This window comes from Mustelus asterias, chromosome 22, assembly GCF_964213995.1.
Source record: "Mustelus asterias chromosome 22, sMusAst1.hap1.1, whole genome shotgun sequence".
Classification (NCBI taxonomy): domain Eukaryota; kingdom Metazoa; phylum Chordata; class Chondrichthyes; order Carcharhiniformes; family Triakidae; genus Mustelus; species Mustelus asterias.
The window spans coordinates 27,209,366-27,225,067 of NC_135822.1; the positions used below are offsets into that span (position 1 = coordinate 27,209,366).

Genomic DNA, 15,702 nt, shown 5'->3' on the forward strand with positions numbered 1-15,702 from the left:
TTATTTTGACCAGCAGCAGCTGATGACAGGGACTCTCACCATGACAATACATAATGTGGGCATGCTATGTACAATTCTCCCCCACAATGCTAAATTGCCCCTTAATATCCCAGGATGCGTAGGTTAGAGGGATTAGTGGGATAAATATGTGGGGTTATGGGGATAGGGCGAGGTGGGATTGCTGTCGGTGCAAGACTCATAGAAACTCTACAGTGCAGAAGCAGGCCATTCAGCCCATTGAGTCTGCACATACCACAATCCCACCCAGGTCCTATTCCCATAACCCCTCATATTTACCCTGCTAATCCCCCTGACACTAGGGTTAATTTAGCATGGCCAATCAATCTAACCTGCACATCTTTGGAGTGTGGGAGGAAACCGGAGCACCCGGAGGAAACCCACACAGACACGGGGAGAATGTGCAAACTCTGCACAGACAGCGACCCAAGCCAGGGATCGAACCTAGGTCCCTGGCGCTGTGAAGCAGCAGTGCTAACCACTGTGGCACCATGCCGGCCCAATGGGCCAAATGGCCTCCTTCTGCACTGTAGTGATTCCATGATTCTAACCAGAGGACAGAAGCGCCCAGCCCCAATTTTCTAAATATGCGCTGTTGGCGGGAAAGCTTCCCTATCTCCAGTGTGACATCCGAAGACTTCCCGCTCCTGGCTTTTCTCCCTTTAAGCTTTGTGGTATTCCGATGCTTTCTGCCCAGTGCACTCTCTGGCCTATTAGTTGTCACAGGGAGAAATATCTTTTAGATTTTTGCCCGTATATGTGTATCAATGGGAGAGCTAACTCAGCTAACTCATAATCTGATTAAAAAGGAGCTGTATTGAGGCCTGAGATAATTAGGCAAATACCTAACACATGAGACCCTTAGGCACTGAGCAAAAAGAGCAACATTTCCCTCGCAACATTCAGCGACCTATCAGAGAAAGCTTAACCAAATCAGGAAAAAGTTGGGAGAGAAATGGAGAAATGTGCCAAAAATCCCGGAATGGGGTGGAGAGAGAAGACATAAAAGGGAATGGAATGTTTAAAAAGTGTCCTGAGGGGATTGGAAAAAGAACGAGTTCAAATTTTTCTTGCATGTGATCTGAACTGTATGCACATTACAACGTAAATGCTGCCGTTTAGGAACAGCCTCATGGTTGAGCGGTGAAATGAGCCATCGTTTGTAGTACACAGCTGTAAAGAAACAAACATACATACACACAAATTAGGAGTAGGAATAGGCCACTTGGCCCCTCAAGCTTGTTCTGCCATTCAATAAGATCATAGTTGATCTGGTTGTACCCTCAACACCACATTCCTGCCTACCCTTGATAACCTTTCACCTTTTGTTGATCAAGAAACTATCTAACCCTGTTTTAGAAATATTCAAAGACCCCGCTTCCACTGTCTTTTGAGGAAGAGAGTTCCAGAGACTCAGGACCCTCTGAGAGAAAAAGATCACTCCTCATCTCTATCTTAAATGAGCAACCCCTTATTTTTAAACAGCGAGATTCTCTGACAAGAGGGAACATCCTCTTCACATTCACCCTGTCAATACCCTTCAGGATCTTAAAAGTTTTGATCAAGTCACCTCTTACTTTTCTAAACTCTAGAGGACATAAACCTAACCTCTCCAACCTTTCATCGTTCCTGGTGTTATTCCTTCTGTGAAATGCTTCTAATCCATTTGCATTTTTCTTTAAATAAGGAGACCAATACTGTACACAATACTCCAGATGTGGCCTCACCAATGCCCTGTACAACTGAAGCATAACCTCTCTATTTTTGCAATCAATTCTCTTCACAATAAACAATAACATTCTATTAGTTTTCCTCATGACTTGCTGTACCTGCATACTAGCTTTTTGTGCTTCATGCACTGGGGCATCCAGGTCCCTCTGCACCTCAGAGCTCTGCAATCTCTTATCATTTAGACAATAAGCTTCCTTTTTATTCTTCCTGCCAAAATGGACAATTTCACGTTTGCCCACATTATACTCCATCACCGGAATTTTACCGTCCCGCCCGCCACAGGAATCACAACAAGTGCGACACGGACCATGTAAAGGTCCGTTGACCTTGGGTGAGATTTTCTGGCTTTGGGTGGGAAAATCCTGTCCCATTTGTCAGATTTTTGCCTACTTACTTAACCTATGTCCCTTTGTAACCTCCTTACATCCACTTCACAATTTACTTTCCTATGTGTCTTTGTGTCATCAGCAAATTTAGAATCATATCTTCAGTCCCTTCATCCAAGTCATTTATATAAATTGTAAAAAGTTGAGTCCCCAGCACTGATCACTGGGGCATACCACTCGTTACATCCTGGCAACCAGAAAAAGATCCATTTATGCCAAATCTCTGTTTCCTGTTGGCAAGCCAGTCCTCAGTCCATGCCAACATGTTACCCTCTACACCATGAGCTTTTATTTTCCGCAATAACCTTTGATGTGGCTCCTTATCAAATGCCTTCCAGAAATTTAAATACATCCAAAGCATCTCTACAGATCAGTTTCACTGAACCAATCTAACTGGCAAGAGAGCTTTCTGTGAAGTCGGTATTACTGTGCATTTTTGGCAGCACTGTCTTGTTACCCTACCACGGATTTTGCTGTCACACGTGTAACTGTAAGATTTGACTGGACAAAGAGAAGTGAATCCTGCTGGAACCCATCACTGACCAACCATTATGTTGAAACGACATATAAATATCCCCGTTTACACTCACGCTGTGTTGAAATTGAGACAGATACCATCTCCTAACCCATTCTTCCTTCAAACTCCCCAAACTATCCTTCCACAATCTGCAGGCTGTTAAAGCCTGAACATGCTGTTGGTTAACCACTACAAGAACGTTATCCTGTGCTCCACTCCCTACAGTGCCACTGTAATTAAACACAAAGTGCTGTGACATCAAGGAGTTTTCAAAGCTCAAAATACACAAATAGCACGGTTTGCATTTTAAAATATAGAGATCTGGGAACAAGTGGTATAAATGTGAGTGAAGCAGGCCATTATACACATATAAGTACGCACAGCATTTGCGCATTTTCAAAAATTTAGAGAGCTTTTATGTGCTTACATCATTGTGTGCCAATTATTCTTGTAATATTGTAGCTTTGGTGTTACATGCATCTTGTCCTTCATTCCTCACTGACACATTAGCCGCCCCGGTGGCACAGTGGTTAGCACGGCTGCCTCACAGCGCCAGGGACTTCGGTTCAATTCCCAGCTTGGATCACTCTCTGCGCCAAGTCTGCACGTTCTCTCCGTGTCTGCGTGGGTTTCCTTCGGATGCTCCGGTTTCTTCCCAACAGTCCGAAAGACGCGCTGGTTAGGTGCATTGGCCATGCTAAATTCTCCCTCAGTGTGCTAGGGGATTTTTCACAGTAACTTAATCGCAGTGTTAATGTAAGCCCACTTGTGACAAAAATGAATAAACTTTAAAACAGTGAATTGTGGGGAAGGGAGCTGGGATGGGGGTTAAGGGAAATCAGATGTTTTTTTCCAAGAAAATAGTGAACTTCCAAAGAATTGCTAAGCGGGATAGCTCAGTGAGTACAGGCAAGATAAGTTGAACGGACTGGCAGGGTCCCAGGGCTGTAGATTTTGAATGCCAGAGGCTAGGACTCAGATCCTGTTTGAAACAAATCTCCTTTATGAGCACCAAATGGCAGTTAACCGCCGCCTACAGGGGCTGTTTACTTTTCCCTGAGAGTCATGGCACATCCTGTATCCAATCACCTCTCCTCTTTCTCCCCTACCAAGCATGTCTCTTAAACTCCAAGTTGTTTTTTAGATTCAACAAATCCTGATCAATTTTAGACATGTTCCATAGAAAGAAAAGAAAGACTTCCATCTATATAGTGCTTTTCACGACCACCAATGCCAATGGGGCCTTAGAATTGCACCCGAAAGACAGTGGCCGGAAACCTCCGCCCTCGTCCACAGCTGCGATTCTCCGTTGCCGCTGCAGTGAATGGAGTTCTGGCTGAGCACCAAATCTTCCATTCTCGCTGGCAGCCAGCGGCGGGGAGGGCGGGGGGGGGGCGGGGGGGGGGGGTGAATAAGATCGGAGAATCCCACCCAGTAGCTCTGACAGTGGACTGTCAGCCTCGATATTTTGTACTCAACCCCTGAGAGTAGGACCTGAAACCTTGTGATTCAGAGGTGAGCGTGTTACCAACTGAGCCACAGCTGACACAAGAGTAAATGTTACTAAAAGAGATGTAAAATATTGATGATTAGAGCTCACTCAAAGACTTAGTGGGTGAATAAATTGGCCACTGCAGCAAGGAGCACCCAGACAATAAGAAGGTTTTGCCCCCACCTTGCAGAGTCTTCATTAATCTCCAGGAGACCGATGCAGCAGAAAAATCGTAGAAGTATTTTATTTTCCCTGATCACTTTCAATTAATGGTTATCAAAAAAACTGGGCATGGGAGGGCAAGTTGTTTGAAGGGGCAGAGAGATCGAAGGTAGGAAGTCATGTGATGAAGTTTTTAAGTTTATTTATTAGTGTCACAAGTAGGCTTACATTAACACTGCAATGAAGTCACTGTGAAAATCCTTTAGTCACCTGTTTCGATTCACTGAGGGTGAATTTAGCATGGCCATTGCACCTAACCAGCACGTCTTTTGGACTGTGGGAGGAAACCGGAGCACCCGGAGGAAACCCACGCAGACACAGGGAGAATGTGCAGACTCCACACAGATGGTGACCCAAGCTGGGAATTGAACCCGGTTTCCTGATGCTGTGAGGCAGCAGTGCTAACCACTGTGCCACCCATGAAATCCCCTCAGGCATTATCACCAAGCCTAACCGCAAAGCAAAATACTTCGGATGCTGGAAATCGGAAACAAAAGCAGAAAAGATTGGAAATTCTGAGGAGATAGGAACACGAGATTTGGTAACCTTTCATTACTGGAACTAACAATAGGTTTGTTGACCTGAAAAATTAACTGTTTCTCTGAACCTTCTACATTTCTTGCAAATCATACCTGTCTTCTCTACACATAATCCATTCACCCAGCTATCCAGCTCCACTATTTAACTCTATCGTGCTGCCCTCCACAGGCATCCTCTCCATTGTCCTCTCTTCCCACACCCCCGGCACAGGAACAGCCTGATTCCATGTAGAATTTCAGGATCTTAGCTTCTGCCTGTACAACATCCAGTCATGTTCCCAGCCACACACCATCAAATCATTTTAAAAGTGGAGCTTATTATCTTTTGTAAACCGGTAGCAAATGGCTACTTGCCCGGCACGTCAGCTGTGGGGAGAGTGTTGAGTATCACCATCTGATGCTGGCAATTAAGAAAAACAGACTTTAAAAAAATATCCACTCTCTCCTATTTTCAGCTTTCCTGAAGTCCACGTAATAGTAACACGTGTGTGTGTGTGTGTGTGTGTGTGTGTGTGTGTGTGTGTTGACAATGGAATGATACTGCACACCATATGGCCTCACTTGTGGGCGGCATGGTGGCACAGTGGTTAGCACTGCTGCCTCACAGGGCCAGGGACCTGGGTTCAATTCTGGTCTTGGGTCACTGTTTGTGTGGAGTCTGCACGTTCTCCCTGTTTCTGCTCTGGTTTCCTCTCGTGCTCCAAACATGTGCGGGTTAAGTTAATTGGCCATGCTAAATTGCCCCATAGTGTCAGGGGGATTAACAGGATAAATACGTGGGGTTACCGGGATAGGGCCTGAGTAGGATTGCTGTTGGTGCAGGCTCGATGGGCCAAATGGCCTCCTTCTGCACTGTAAGGATTCTATGATTCACTTTGAGGCCCTGAAGAAAGCAGGAGAGAGAGCTGGAGCATCGGTAGAAGGGACTTGCTACAACAAATTCTGGGGGACCCTCACTGCAGATGTGTGTGGTATCAGCTCACACCACAAATTGAGGATCACATCTGTGGCCTTCTGGTCGCTGCCTCTGGTCGTTTATTTAAATATGTTAAAAATATATTTCACATGTGCATTAGAAGTTATCTCAGGAAGTATTTCAGGAGGCTGTTTGTTTATGGTTTAGAAATTATATTTGACGCTGATGTCTTTCCATTGAGGTATGTCTTCTTTCAGACAGCTACATATGCTCCTTGAACACAGTGTTAGCATTTATAAACAGATCGTAGATGAGCCTCTCTCGAAGCGCCTCTATAAACAGAACTGTGTTGCTTCTGAAGGCTTTCGCAACTAGATCCAAAGAACAGTTGGCACACACTAGAAGCTGGAGGCCAGAGGTTCACTGATGTTTGGGCCTTGAGTTTCATTTTTATCATTACAGTGAACTAAACATCATCTGCTGCACTTTCGGAGGCTACTTGCCACTTTGCTCTGCTCCAGTTTGGACTGGCAGCCCCACCCTAGTGGTGGAAGGGTAAGAGAACGAGGGGTGGAGTAGTAAGGGAGCAGTGGCTCCACATGAGATAGAATCATAGAATAGAATCCCTACAGTACAGAAAGAGGCCATTCAGCCCGTCGAGCCTGCACCAATAACAATCCCAGCCAGGCCTCATCTCTGTAGCCCCGCGTATTTACCCTGCTAATCCCCCTGACACAAAGGGGCAACTTAGCATGAATTGCTAAATGGAAACCCACGCAGACATGGAGAGAATGTGCAAACTCTACACAGACAGTGACCCGAGGCTGGAATTGAACCCAGGTCCCTGGCGCTGTCAGGAAGCAGTGCTAATAGCAGATTTTTAAAAAGTAAGCAGCACACAGTGGTCCCTTTAAGCATGACTGGTAAGGCCACATTTAGACCAAATAATCCTGAGCAAAGCTGCTGCCTGCTTTCCTCAGCACAGCCCATTTAACTTTAAATAGTTTCACATATGCCTGTTTGAGGTGACTGTCAGGACTGGCAGGAACTACCCCTTTACAATTATGGAGGTGCACAAAATACAGGCACACATTGGCTATGGGATAATATACCCCAAAATTGATGATTTTTGCCTCTATTTTGTTGCAGGAAATCTGGATCTGCCATAAACAATAGTTTCCAAATTAGCTTCCCTTTCAGCGTCTCCTTAAAAGAGGGAAATATATCTCAGTCGTGAGTATTAGTTAAGCAATGGTTAATACTGTCACTGTTTGTCCAACTACCAACTCAAAGTGATTAATCTTGAAAGAACTACTTCCAGGTAGTTCACTAAAGTTATATGAAAAAGAGCATTCAGTTAATCGAGCCCAACCCTTCCACACAAACTATGTACAACAGATGCAGGAAAGCTAGTGCTATGTTTCTGGAGAGAAACTCATTTGTTTTAAGTCAGAACTTGCCACTTTTTTGGAAAATTCCACACAGTGGGCAGGATTTTATGCCCTCTGGAATCCGTAAAATCCCGCCCAAGGTCAACGGACCTTTCCATGGTCCGCCCCTCGCCTGCTCTGATTCCCACGGCAGGCGGGATGGTAAAATTCGCCCCAATGAATCTGGGAGCAGAATCCTTTCAATTTGCCCCATTATTGCTTATATGGATGAAAACCAGCTCCTGTTGGTCGTACACAAGAAACTAGATGCCAAACTAGATACCAGTCTGGGTATCAAATTGGGTACAATGTAAATCTCTTCTTGTGTTCCCAGCTTTCGTCTCTTTGGCACCGTTTCTCCCGCTGTTTAATTAGACTCTCTTTATCCTGAGCTAATGTTTCTGACAAGTCCACAGATTAAATAAAACCCAGAGTCTCACATCTTCCCTATCTGGTTCTCTTCCCCTTCCCTATTGCCTCAGCTCTCTACCCTTATCAGTATTTATCATATAAAAATATACAAATGGAAGAATGAGATAAAAGCAATCACTGAAAGTGGCAGAATAGTACAGTGAGTTGACACTGGCATTTCACCATTGAGCATGGATCCTAATCCAACCCAAAGTGATGGATGAGAGTACCCTTCACCAACTCACAGGAATGAGTATGGGCAATCTCAGTCCATGAACACAGTAAATAAAGTTGTCTATAATCCCGCTCAACTGAATTAACCTGTCACACTTGGAGTCTACTGTTTTCCTTTACCCAAATGGTCCCATCTCTCTCCCGACCATCTGAAATGATGGACAGGGCCTGTCCACTGGGCAGCACAGTGTCACAGTGTCACTGCTGCCTCACAGGGCCAGGGACCCAGGTTCGATTCTGGCCTTGGGTAACTATCTGTGTGGAGTTTGCACGTTCTCCCCGTGTCTGCGTGGGTTTCCTCTGGGTGCTCCAGTTTCCTTCCACAGTCCAAAGATGTGTGGGTTAGGTTGAATGGCCATGCTAAATTATCATTAGTGTCAGGGGGATTAGCAGGGTAAATATGTGTGGTTACGGGGATAGGGCCTGGGTGGGATTGTTGTCAGTACTTGATGGGCCAAATGGCCTCCTTCTACACTGTAGAGATTCTATGATTCTCCCTTTCTGTGCACATAGAGCTTGACAGCTGCCTTCTGATGTCATAGAAATGAGCAGCTCTTATCCATCCTTTCCCATCCATGTACTTATGCTTTTTAAATATTTTAAGGATGCCCTAATCAGCACATAAAAACTCCCTCAGTGGAGGAGGGATACTCCCCTGGAAGTGTCTCCTGGCAGTGCCCACCTCAGCTCCTCCAGCAGTGCCCTCTCGGAATGCCAGGGGGTAATCTCCAGCCTTGGCCCTCAACCCCAGGGCCATCAGGCACTGCCGCACCCCTGCTGTGGTCCTCACAACCTGGTTTTTCATTTTTGAAAACCAGTCGTAAATCGCACCAGCATGATGGCACACCGCCAGGGGGCAGGGGTCGGACGCTATGGTGTAAAGCCGTTTAATGATATTAAAATGTTATAAAAATCATCCACTGGATCACGTCATCGGCAGGAGGGCGGGGAAGATTGTGTTCTGAAATCTCGCCGGTACACGTCACGTTGTGGCCTCCCTTGCAAGAATTTGTGGCCTTAACAGAATTTACGCCCATGGTGAATGGGCCCATTAAATCCTACCCATTGTGTCATCAGAGTTACAGAATCACACACTGGTGAAACTTTCAGGGAAAGGTAGCTTGTATAGTGGAAACACAAAAGCCCCGTGGAATGGTGTACAGAACCAAAACCTTCATCCATCAGTTTGTATGGACGAGATGTTTAAATTGTAAGTCCTGTTTTGCCCTTTATGGTTAACACAAATGTGTAAATCACAAGCGTCAAAGCTGAGGTAATAAAATAATGTTCGATTGAACCATAAGAAGGTTTCCCCTGAGCCAGAGAGTGGAAAATTCAGCCTGTGTTCCCATTCCTGCAGTGGCGTCCTTTGGAAGGCAAAGGGTGTTGACTCTTTAGTGTGATGACTTAGCTGAGCCTAAAACTGCCTCTTTCTCTGTAAATATGTTATGGGATCTGTTGTATCCACTGGACCAAGCAGATAGGGCCTTAATTTAGCACCATCAACAATGTGGCACTCCCTCAATACTGTACCAAAGTGTCAGCCTAGACTGAATGCTGAAATTCAGGAGTGGAGTTTGCACTCACAACCTTCAGAGGTGAGAGGGCTACCAACTGATCCAAGCTGTTATACATGGGTCTAAAGATTGCTTCGCAAATGCTGCTTGGATGACAACACTCCCAATATTGAAGACAGGAGATGTGTGCATGTTTCCAGGATTATGACATCTTCTATATTGGATAAAGACAAACCAGGGACAACTTTTACTCATGCCTGAAACAGGGGCTGGGGCCTAACATCTTCTTGAACCATAGCATGAACTCATTTTGAAACTGATTTCCCCTGAGGCAATAAGTGGCAACCCAAAGATGATGAGTAACTTATTTGAAAGTGGAGGACTTCACATTAAATAAATCAATTGCTTCTCCACTCCCATCACTCCTATTCCCAACTCCTTTTCCCTTCGCGACTGTTGCCGGCCCATGTCCCAATATCCGCTCTGCTACCTGACCCTGATGGCTCCTGGCCTAAACCTGAGCAATTCCTGACTCCCAAGGCATTCTCAAAACTCCAGCCTATGCTGTGACCCATGTCCCTATCTCAACCTTCAAGACCCTGATAAACCCTGATCCAAGCCTTGTTTCTTGACAATACTAACTCGAGGACCACACCCCAAATTTTGACTTATCCTCAAAGAGGGTTCTTCATGCTTCACCTGGAGCAATGAAAGAAGGTCTGAAGTCCATGTTGCGAGAGCCTTGTGCTTCAATATTTAGATATAGAGGGGCAAGGCTGCAAATTGCACACCATTGCAGCCCCAAACTTGCCACAGCCCAGCGTCTACTGCATTGAGTTTACCACAATGTCAACTCCACACCATCCATTTAATCTCCTGAAGGAAAGTTGTGTGTTATTTCTTCCTGGTTCCCAAAAGAATAAAGCAATCTGCAGAATATTCATCCATCCTCATGTTCATGACAACACTCCACAACCTCTTTAGCCCATTAGCATGAAAGTCAGTAAGTCCCATTGGATCTTTATTCATGATTTTCTTCCTTTCTCTTCTCCTGAGGTGCTGGAAGACATATAAGTGTATCCCGTACAAGGAGCCATTCATGTGTGACTATTCCTCAGCATCCAAGCATGTGGACTATCCAGCAGGGGTGGAAATACTGAGTCAAAGAGACCTAAGTGTATTGGCCTTACCGACATCTAGATGAGGTCAGTGTGATAACCCTCATGATCGGTAGGGGGAATCACTAATTGACCTTCTAGTTGGGCTCATTGAATACGATCTCCCTGGGGATTGGTAATTAGCCAGCCAGTTGGAGCTCATATACCGATCCATGTACAGACCAAGACCTTGAGAGGGTGCATTAACCTTTTAGTCCCAGTTGGGACCTCTGTTGTGTCCACCACAGGCTTGTGGTTGTTGCTTATTTTCATTTTGTGCAATAAAAGCACGGTTCCTTCAGAGCTGACTCCTGGAGTTATCATAGTCAGCAAATTCAGCACAGCCACATGTCTGAAGCTAGGGCATTAGTTGTCTGAAATGATTCAGTTCCACATGATAGGGAACATTTTACAATTGCCCAGTCAACCATCAGGTGTGCATATAGCATTTTCTATTGCTATAATCAGTCAGTGTGAACATCGTTACCAGCCTGTTGGAAGTTTGTTCCACACGAGCATTCCTTAATGCCTTTGTTTACTTGTATTAGTGATGCAGCATCGGGACTTAGGGCTCATCAGAAACAGGACCCAGTCCTGGACAAAACCATACAGTGTATATCTTGGAGTGGTTTCAAAGCTGTAATTTAATCCCACCGTGTTTAACTTCAGTGAGATTTCAGTGAGGATACTGCCTTCTATCTATTTGCTGTCGGTTTATTCACTGTCTTAACAGAACAACCTCAGAAATCCTGAGAGCGGGATTTCTCACTCGCTGTAAACTATTTTGCAACAAAGTGTGTGCACTCATCCAGTATTTGTTCAATCCTTATTTGGTTGTAAATGAATCATAAATAAAGACAATCAAGACCCCAGAAACGCCACGCAGAATATTTCAAACAGAATTGGACTGTCTGTTTTTAAAATAATGGAACTCTTCCCAATTTTGCAAACTAAAAGGTAACTTTTAAAAGGCTAAACATTTTCAAAGAAACTTTTCTCCTCCATCACAAATCACGGTGTAATTTTGAAATATTTCAGCGCTTTAAAACCACTGTTTCTTCCATATAAATGGCATCAGAAATCTTTCACAAAACTGGTAAATATTAATACCCCATCCTTTCCCACCCATCCCCATTTGCTCCACTGCCCCCTCCCCTCCCTGCGCACCTCACCCCTTCCAATTTGAAAGAATGATTTTTCTTACCTCTTTGGGCGGAAATACAGAGGAACGCAGCCAGGGACAGGAGAACTAGGTATCTGAATCCCATCTTGAACATACTTATTTATTTTCTGAGGATCTAACCTGCCTCTCTCAGCTTCAAAACTAAAACCCAGCGAGATCCAGTGGGCACTTGAAAAGCTAAATCGCCGAGCAAGCCTTTGAAGCAGACTTCTAGTTCAGCTTTGCAAACTGTCTGGGAGAAAACAAGGAACAGCCCTGGCTTCCAGACTCCTATATATTTGGGTTGGAAGTTTTGCAGGAAAAGGCAGTGTGACGCCTCTTAGTGATGTGGATTGGGTGTGGATCAGGGAGGGTGGGTGGCTGGGGAGGGTGGGGGGGTGGGCCTGGAGGCACACTGGTGGGGAGGGGGGGGGGGGGGGGGGAGTTTGAATGATGTCAGATTCAGGATAAGCTTGAGACTCATTTAGTCTGTGCCCACTTTAAACAGTGTGGGCCAGTGCCAGAAATCGAGATCTTTCATCTCAAAGGAATCCAGTTCTTTGAGATATATTTAGTGAGGAGTTCTGAGGGGGATTGGCTGAGAAATTAATGGCTGTGTAATTTGTCGTTGGAGAAAGAATAGCTGTAATGAAAGCATTTTTAAATTATTGATTTGAATTCCTTTAACTACCCCAAAATATTCCATACCTAATCACAAACTAAACAAACGTTTGCTTCCTGTTTTATTAATGCTTTTCCCTAGCAATTACTTCCTCTGAAAGTTTCAACTCAGGTACCGCACGCTCTCCTGAGTCTGGGCAAATTCTTTGACCATGGGGGCAGCAAAAGCCAAGTTTAATCCCTGACCTCAATGGATACTTTCTTTCTGGGGCAACTTTCCTGTCTTGTGCATCCCTGTATGCATCAGTCCACAAGAGAGACATGGATTGGTAAAAGGGACAGCGACCCCAGGAGGGAAATCTCCTTTCTTAATCGTGATGATATGAGGGAGTACATCATCATCCGTGGGATTTTAAAAGAATGGAATGGGAGCCAGGCATGTTCTCCACGGGAGAATGTGGTTTTCTACACTAGATTATTCCCAGATGTAAGATGGAAACATTACCCATTCTCTGCCCCCTTTGCTCACTACCGACAATTCCGGCAAGCTGGGAGCGGGGTGGAATGGGGAAACTCTGACCTGAATCCAGCTTCATTAAGATATGGTAATGACATATCCCCACACCGTCTACCCTCTTTCTGACCTTTATTTCAGGTCCCTGCCACTATAAAGGAAGTCCACATGCCATTATAGAGGAGGTCCAGATGGAACTCACTTACAGCACGTTATAATTTACATGGTAAAGATGAGAGGAAACACGCCCAGGTGATGGATAACACCTATGCCCTTCAAGATAGCACACTCATAGCTGGCAACTCGAGTGAGGAATAGGCCTCACAGTCTGATTCAGTAAGGGGCTAGAGGCTGAGCATTGCCACCTGTTGTTAGGCCTCCTCCTGGTGACATGGAGGATAGAATCATAGAATCCCTCCAGTGCCAAAGGAAGCCATTCGGCCCATCGAGCCTGCACGGTAGCACAGTGGTTAGCACTGCTGCTTCACAGCTCCAGGGTCCCGGGTTCGATTCCCGGCTCGGGTCACTGTCTGTGTGGAGTTTGCACATTCTCCGCGTGTCTGCGTGGGTTTCCTCCGGGTGCTCCGGTTTCCTCCCACAGTCCAAAGATGTGCGGGTTAGGTTGATTGGCCAGGTTAAAAATTGTCCCTGAGATGTGTAGTTAGAGGGATTAGCGGGTAAATATGTGGGGGTAGGGCCTGGGTGGGATTGTGGTCGGTGCAGACTCGATGGGCCGAATGGCCTCCTTCTGCACTGTAGGGTTTCTATGATTTTTATGATTGCACCGACCACAATCCCACCCAGGCCCTATCCCTGTAACCCCACGTATTTACCCTGCTAATCCACTGACACCAAGAGGCAATTTACCTCCAAGAGGCCAATCAACCTAACCTGCACACCTTTGGACTGTGGGAGAAAACTGGAGCACCCGGAGAAAACCCAGGCAGACACGGGGAAAACGTGCAAACTCCACACAGACAGCCACCCAAGCTGGAATTGAACCCGGGTCCCTGGTGCTCTGAGGCAGCAGTGCTAACCACTGTGCCACCATGCTGCCCATGCGGCTGGCCAGCCAGTGACAGTAAAGGCCAGCTGCAGCCTCCAGCCTGCCTTCCAAGCATGTTGGCGTGCAGGTCTTGTACCATGGAGTGACTCCAAGGGAATGCCTCTTCAAAACAATCTTGGGAAAGGCCACTTCCCCTTCAGCAGTGGGTAAACAAAGAGTTAGTCCTGAGTTCCTCCTTCGTATGTCTGCGCATGTTGTCTTTCCCTTCTTCACCAGTCATTTCCTAATTCCACCCTCCCAATTCCCACAGGCCAACCAGTGTACATTTTGAGAATGGTTGCAAGTGTATTGATACTTTAAGCCAAGGGCTTTCAGAATTGTTGTCCACCAACTGTGACACATCATTCAATTGCCCCATCCCTTTAAATATCATTTTGAGGCTCCCTACCCCTGTCCTAGTGTGCACGAGAATCTGGTCAATAATTCTACAAATGGTCTGGTTGAGAAAATTTGCTTGCTGACTCTTGAACACTGTATTCACTTGGATCTAATTTACTCCAGTGGATGAGCACTCAACAGCAGTCAATGCAGTAAGACAAGAAGCTGGCTGATTTCCCAACCCTTCAACCTAAGGAGACAAATCAGAGATTGAGGCCCACATCTTTGCCATGACGGAGAAGCTCTTCATCTTGGCGAATGTAGCAGAAATAGCTGAAATTCCAAAGGACCCCTCCCCAACCCTCCTCCACCCAACATGGCACTTTTCATTTATGCAGGGGCAGGAATGGAGCTGGGTCAGTGTTCATGCTCACACTGTTTACAGAGGCAGCTAGCCATTTAAATCATCGGCTGCCTCCACTTAGGTGGGATTTTGGTAGGCCAGGAGTGTATTCAGATTAGACCAGGTAAGAACTGGCTGGTCTAAACTTGGTGCATTTGTTTAGATATGTAAGGTACATCTTTGGATATTATCCTGAGACACCTTTTTTGGAGGTAAAGTACCCTTTGGGATTGTTAAAAACAGACATCATTGTGCGTAAGAAGTGCATAAACTCCATGGACCTATCAAAGCTGTCAAGTAACTGTCAAAGCTATCAAATAACTGTTAAGCTGACAAAAAACTATGGAAACGCATTGGAACTGTTAAAGTAGCATAGAGGTGTCAATGCTGACAAAGAACTGCTAGGCTGTTGAAGAACTGTCAAAACTGTCAAAGAACTTTTTAAAAATTTGTTCGTCGGACATGGGCAACACTAGCTGGCCAGCATTTATTACCCATCCCTGGTTGCCCTTGAGAAGGTGGTGGTGAGCTTCCTTCTTGAAACGCTGCAGTCCATGTGCTGTGGGTTGGCCCACAATGCCGTTTGGAAGAGAATTCCAGGATTTTGACCCAGCGATTACGAAGGAACGGCAATATACTTCCAAGTCAGGATGGTGAGTGGATTCGAGGGGAACTTGCAGATGGCGGTGTTCCCATGTATCTGCTGCCCTTGTCCTTCTAGATGGAAGTGGCCATGGGTTTGGAAGGTGAAAGCTGTCAAAAAACTGTCGAACTGGCAAAAAAACTGTCAAAGCTGTCAAAGACTTGTCTAATCTGCCAAAGAACTGTTAAAGCTGTCAGGGACGGTGGCATAGGGGCTTTTGGTGCCATGGAGATTGAATGGAGGGCGTGAGGTGGTATGGATGGGCCATGGGGAGTGTGTGGGGATGTGAGGGGTAACGGGATGTGAGGGGTAAGGGTCAGAGGGATGTTTTATATTTTAATCTTAATTTTTAAAAATTTTGCCCTCAGAACAGGAGCTCTGAGATAGGCACTGTCTGCCTTAACA

At 45.6% G+C, this 15,702-nt stretch overlaps 1 protein-coding gene across 1 annotated transcript in view; it reads right to left on the reverse strand.

The window, feature by feature from the left end:
• The window catches only part of LOC144509759 (uncharacterized), a 34,135-nt gene extending 22,065 nt beyond the window's left edge, over nt 1–12,070 (reverse strand). Inside the window, exon 1 of the mRNA XM_078238547.1 lies at nt 11,775–12,070. Coding sequence (XP_078094673.1) covers nt 11,775–11,847 — 73 coding nt within the window. The 5' untranslated portion in view covers nt 11,848–12,070. The remainder of the gene's footprint in view (nt 1–11,774) is intronic.
• Between the last annotated feature and the right edge of the window lie 3,632 nt (nt 12,071–15,702).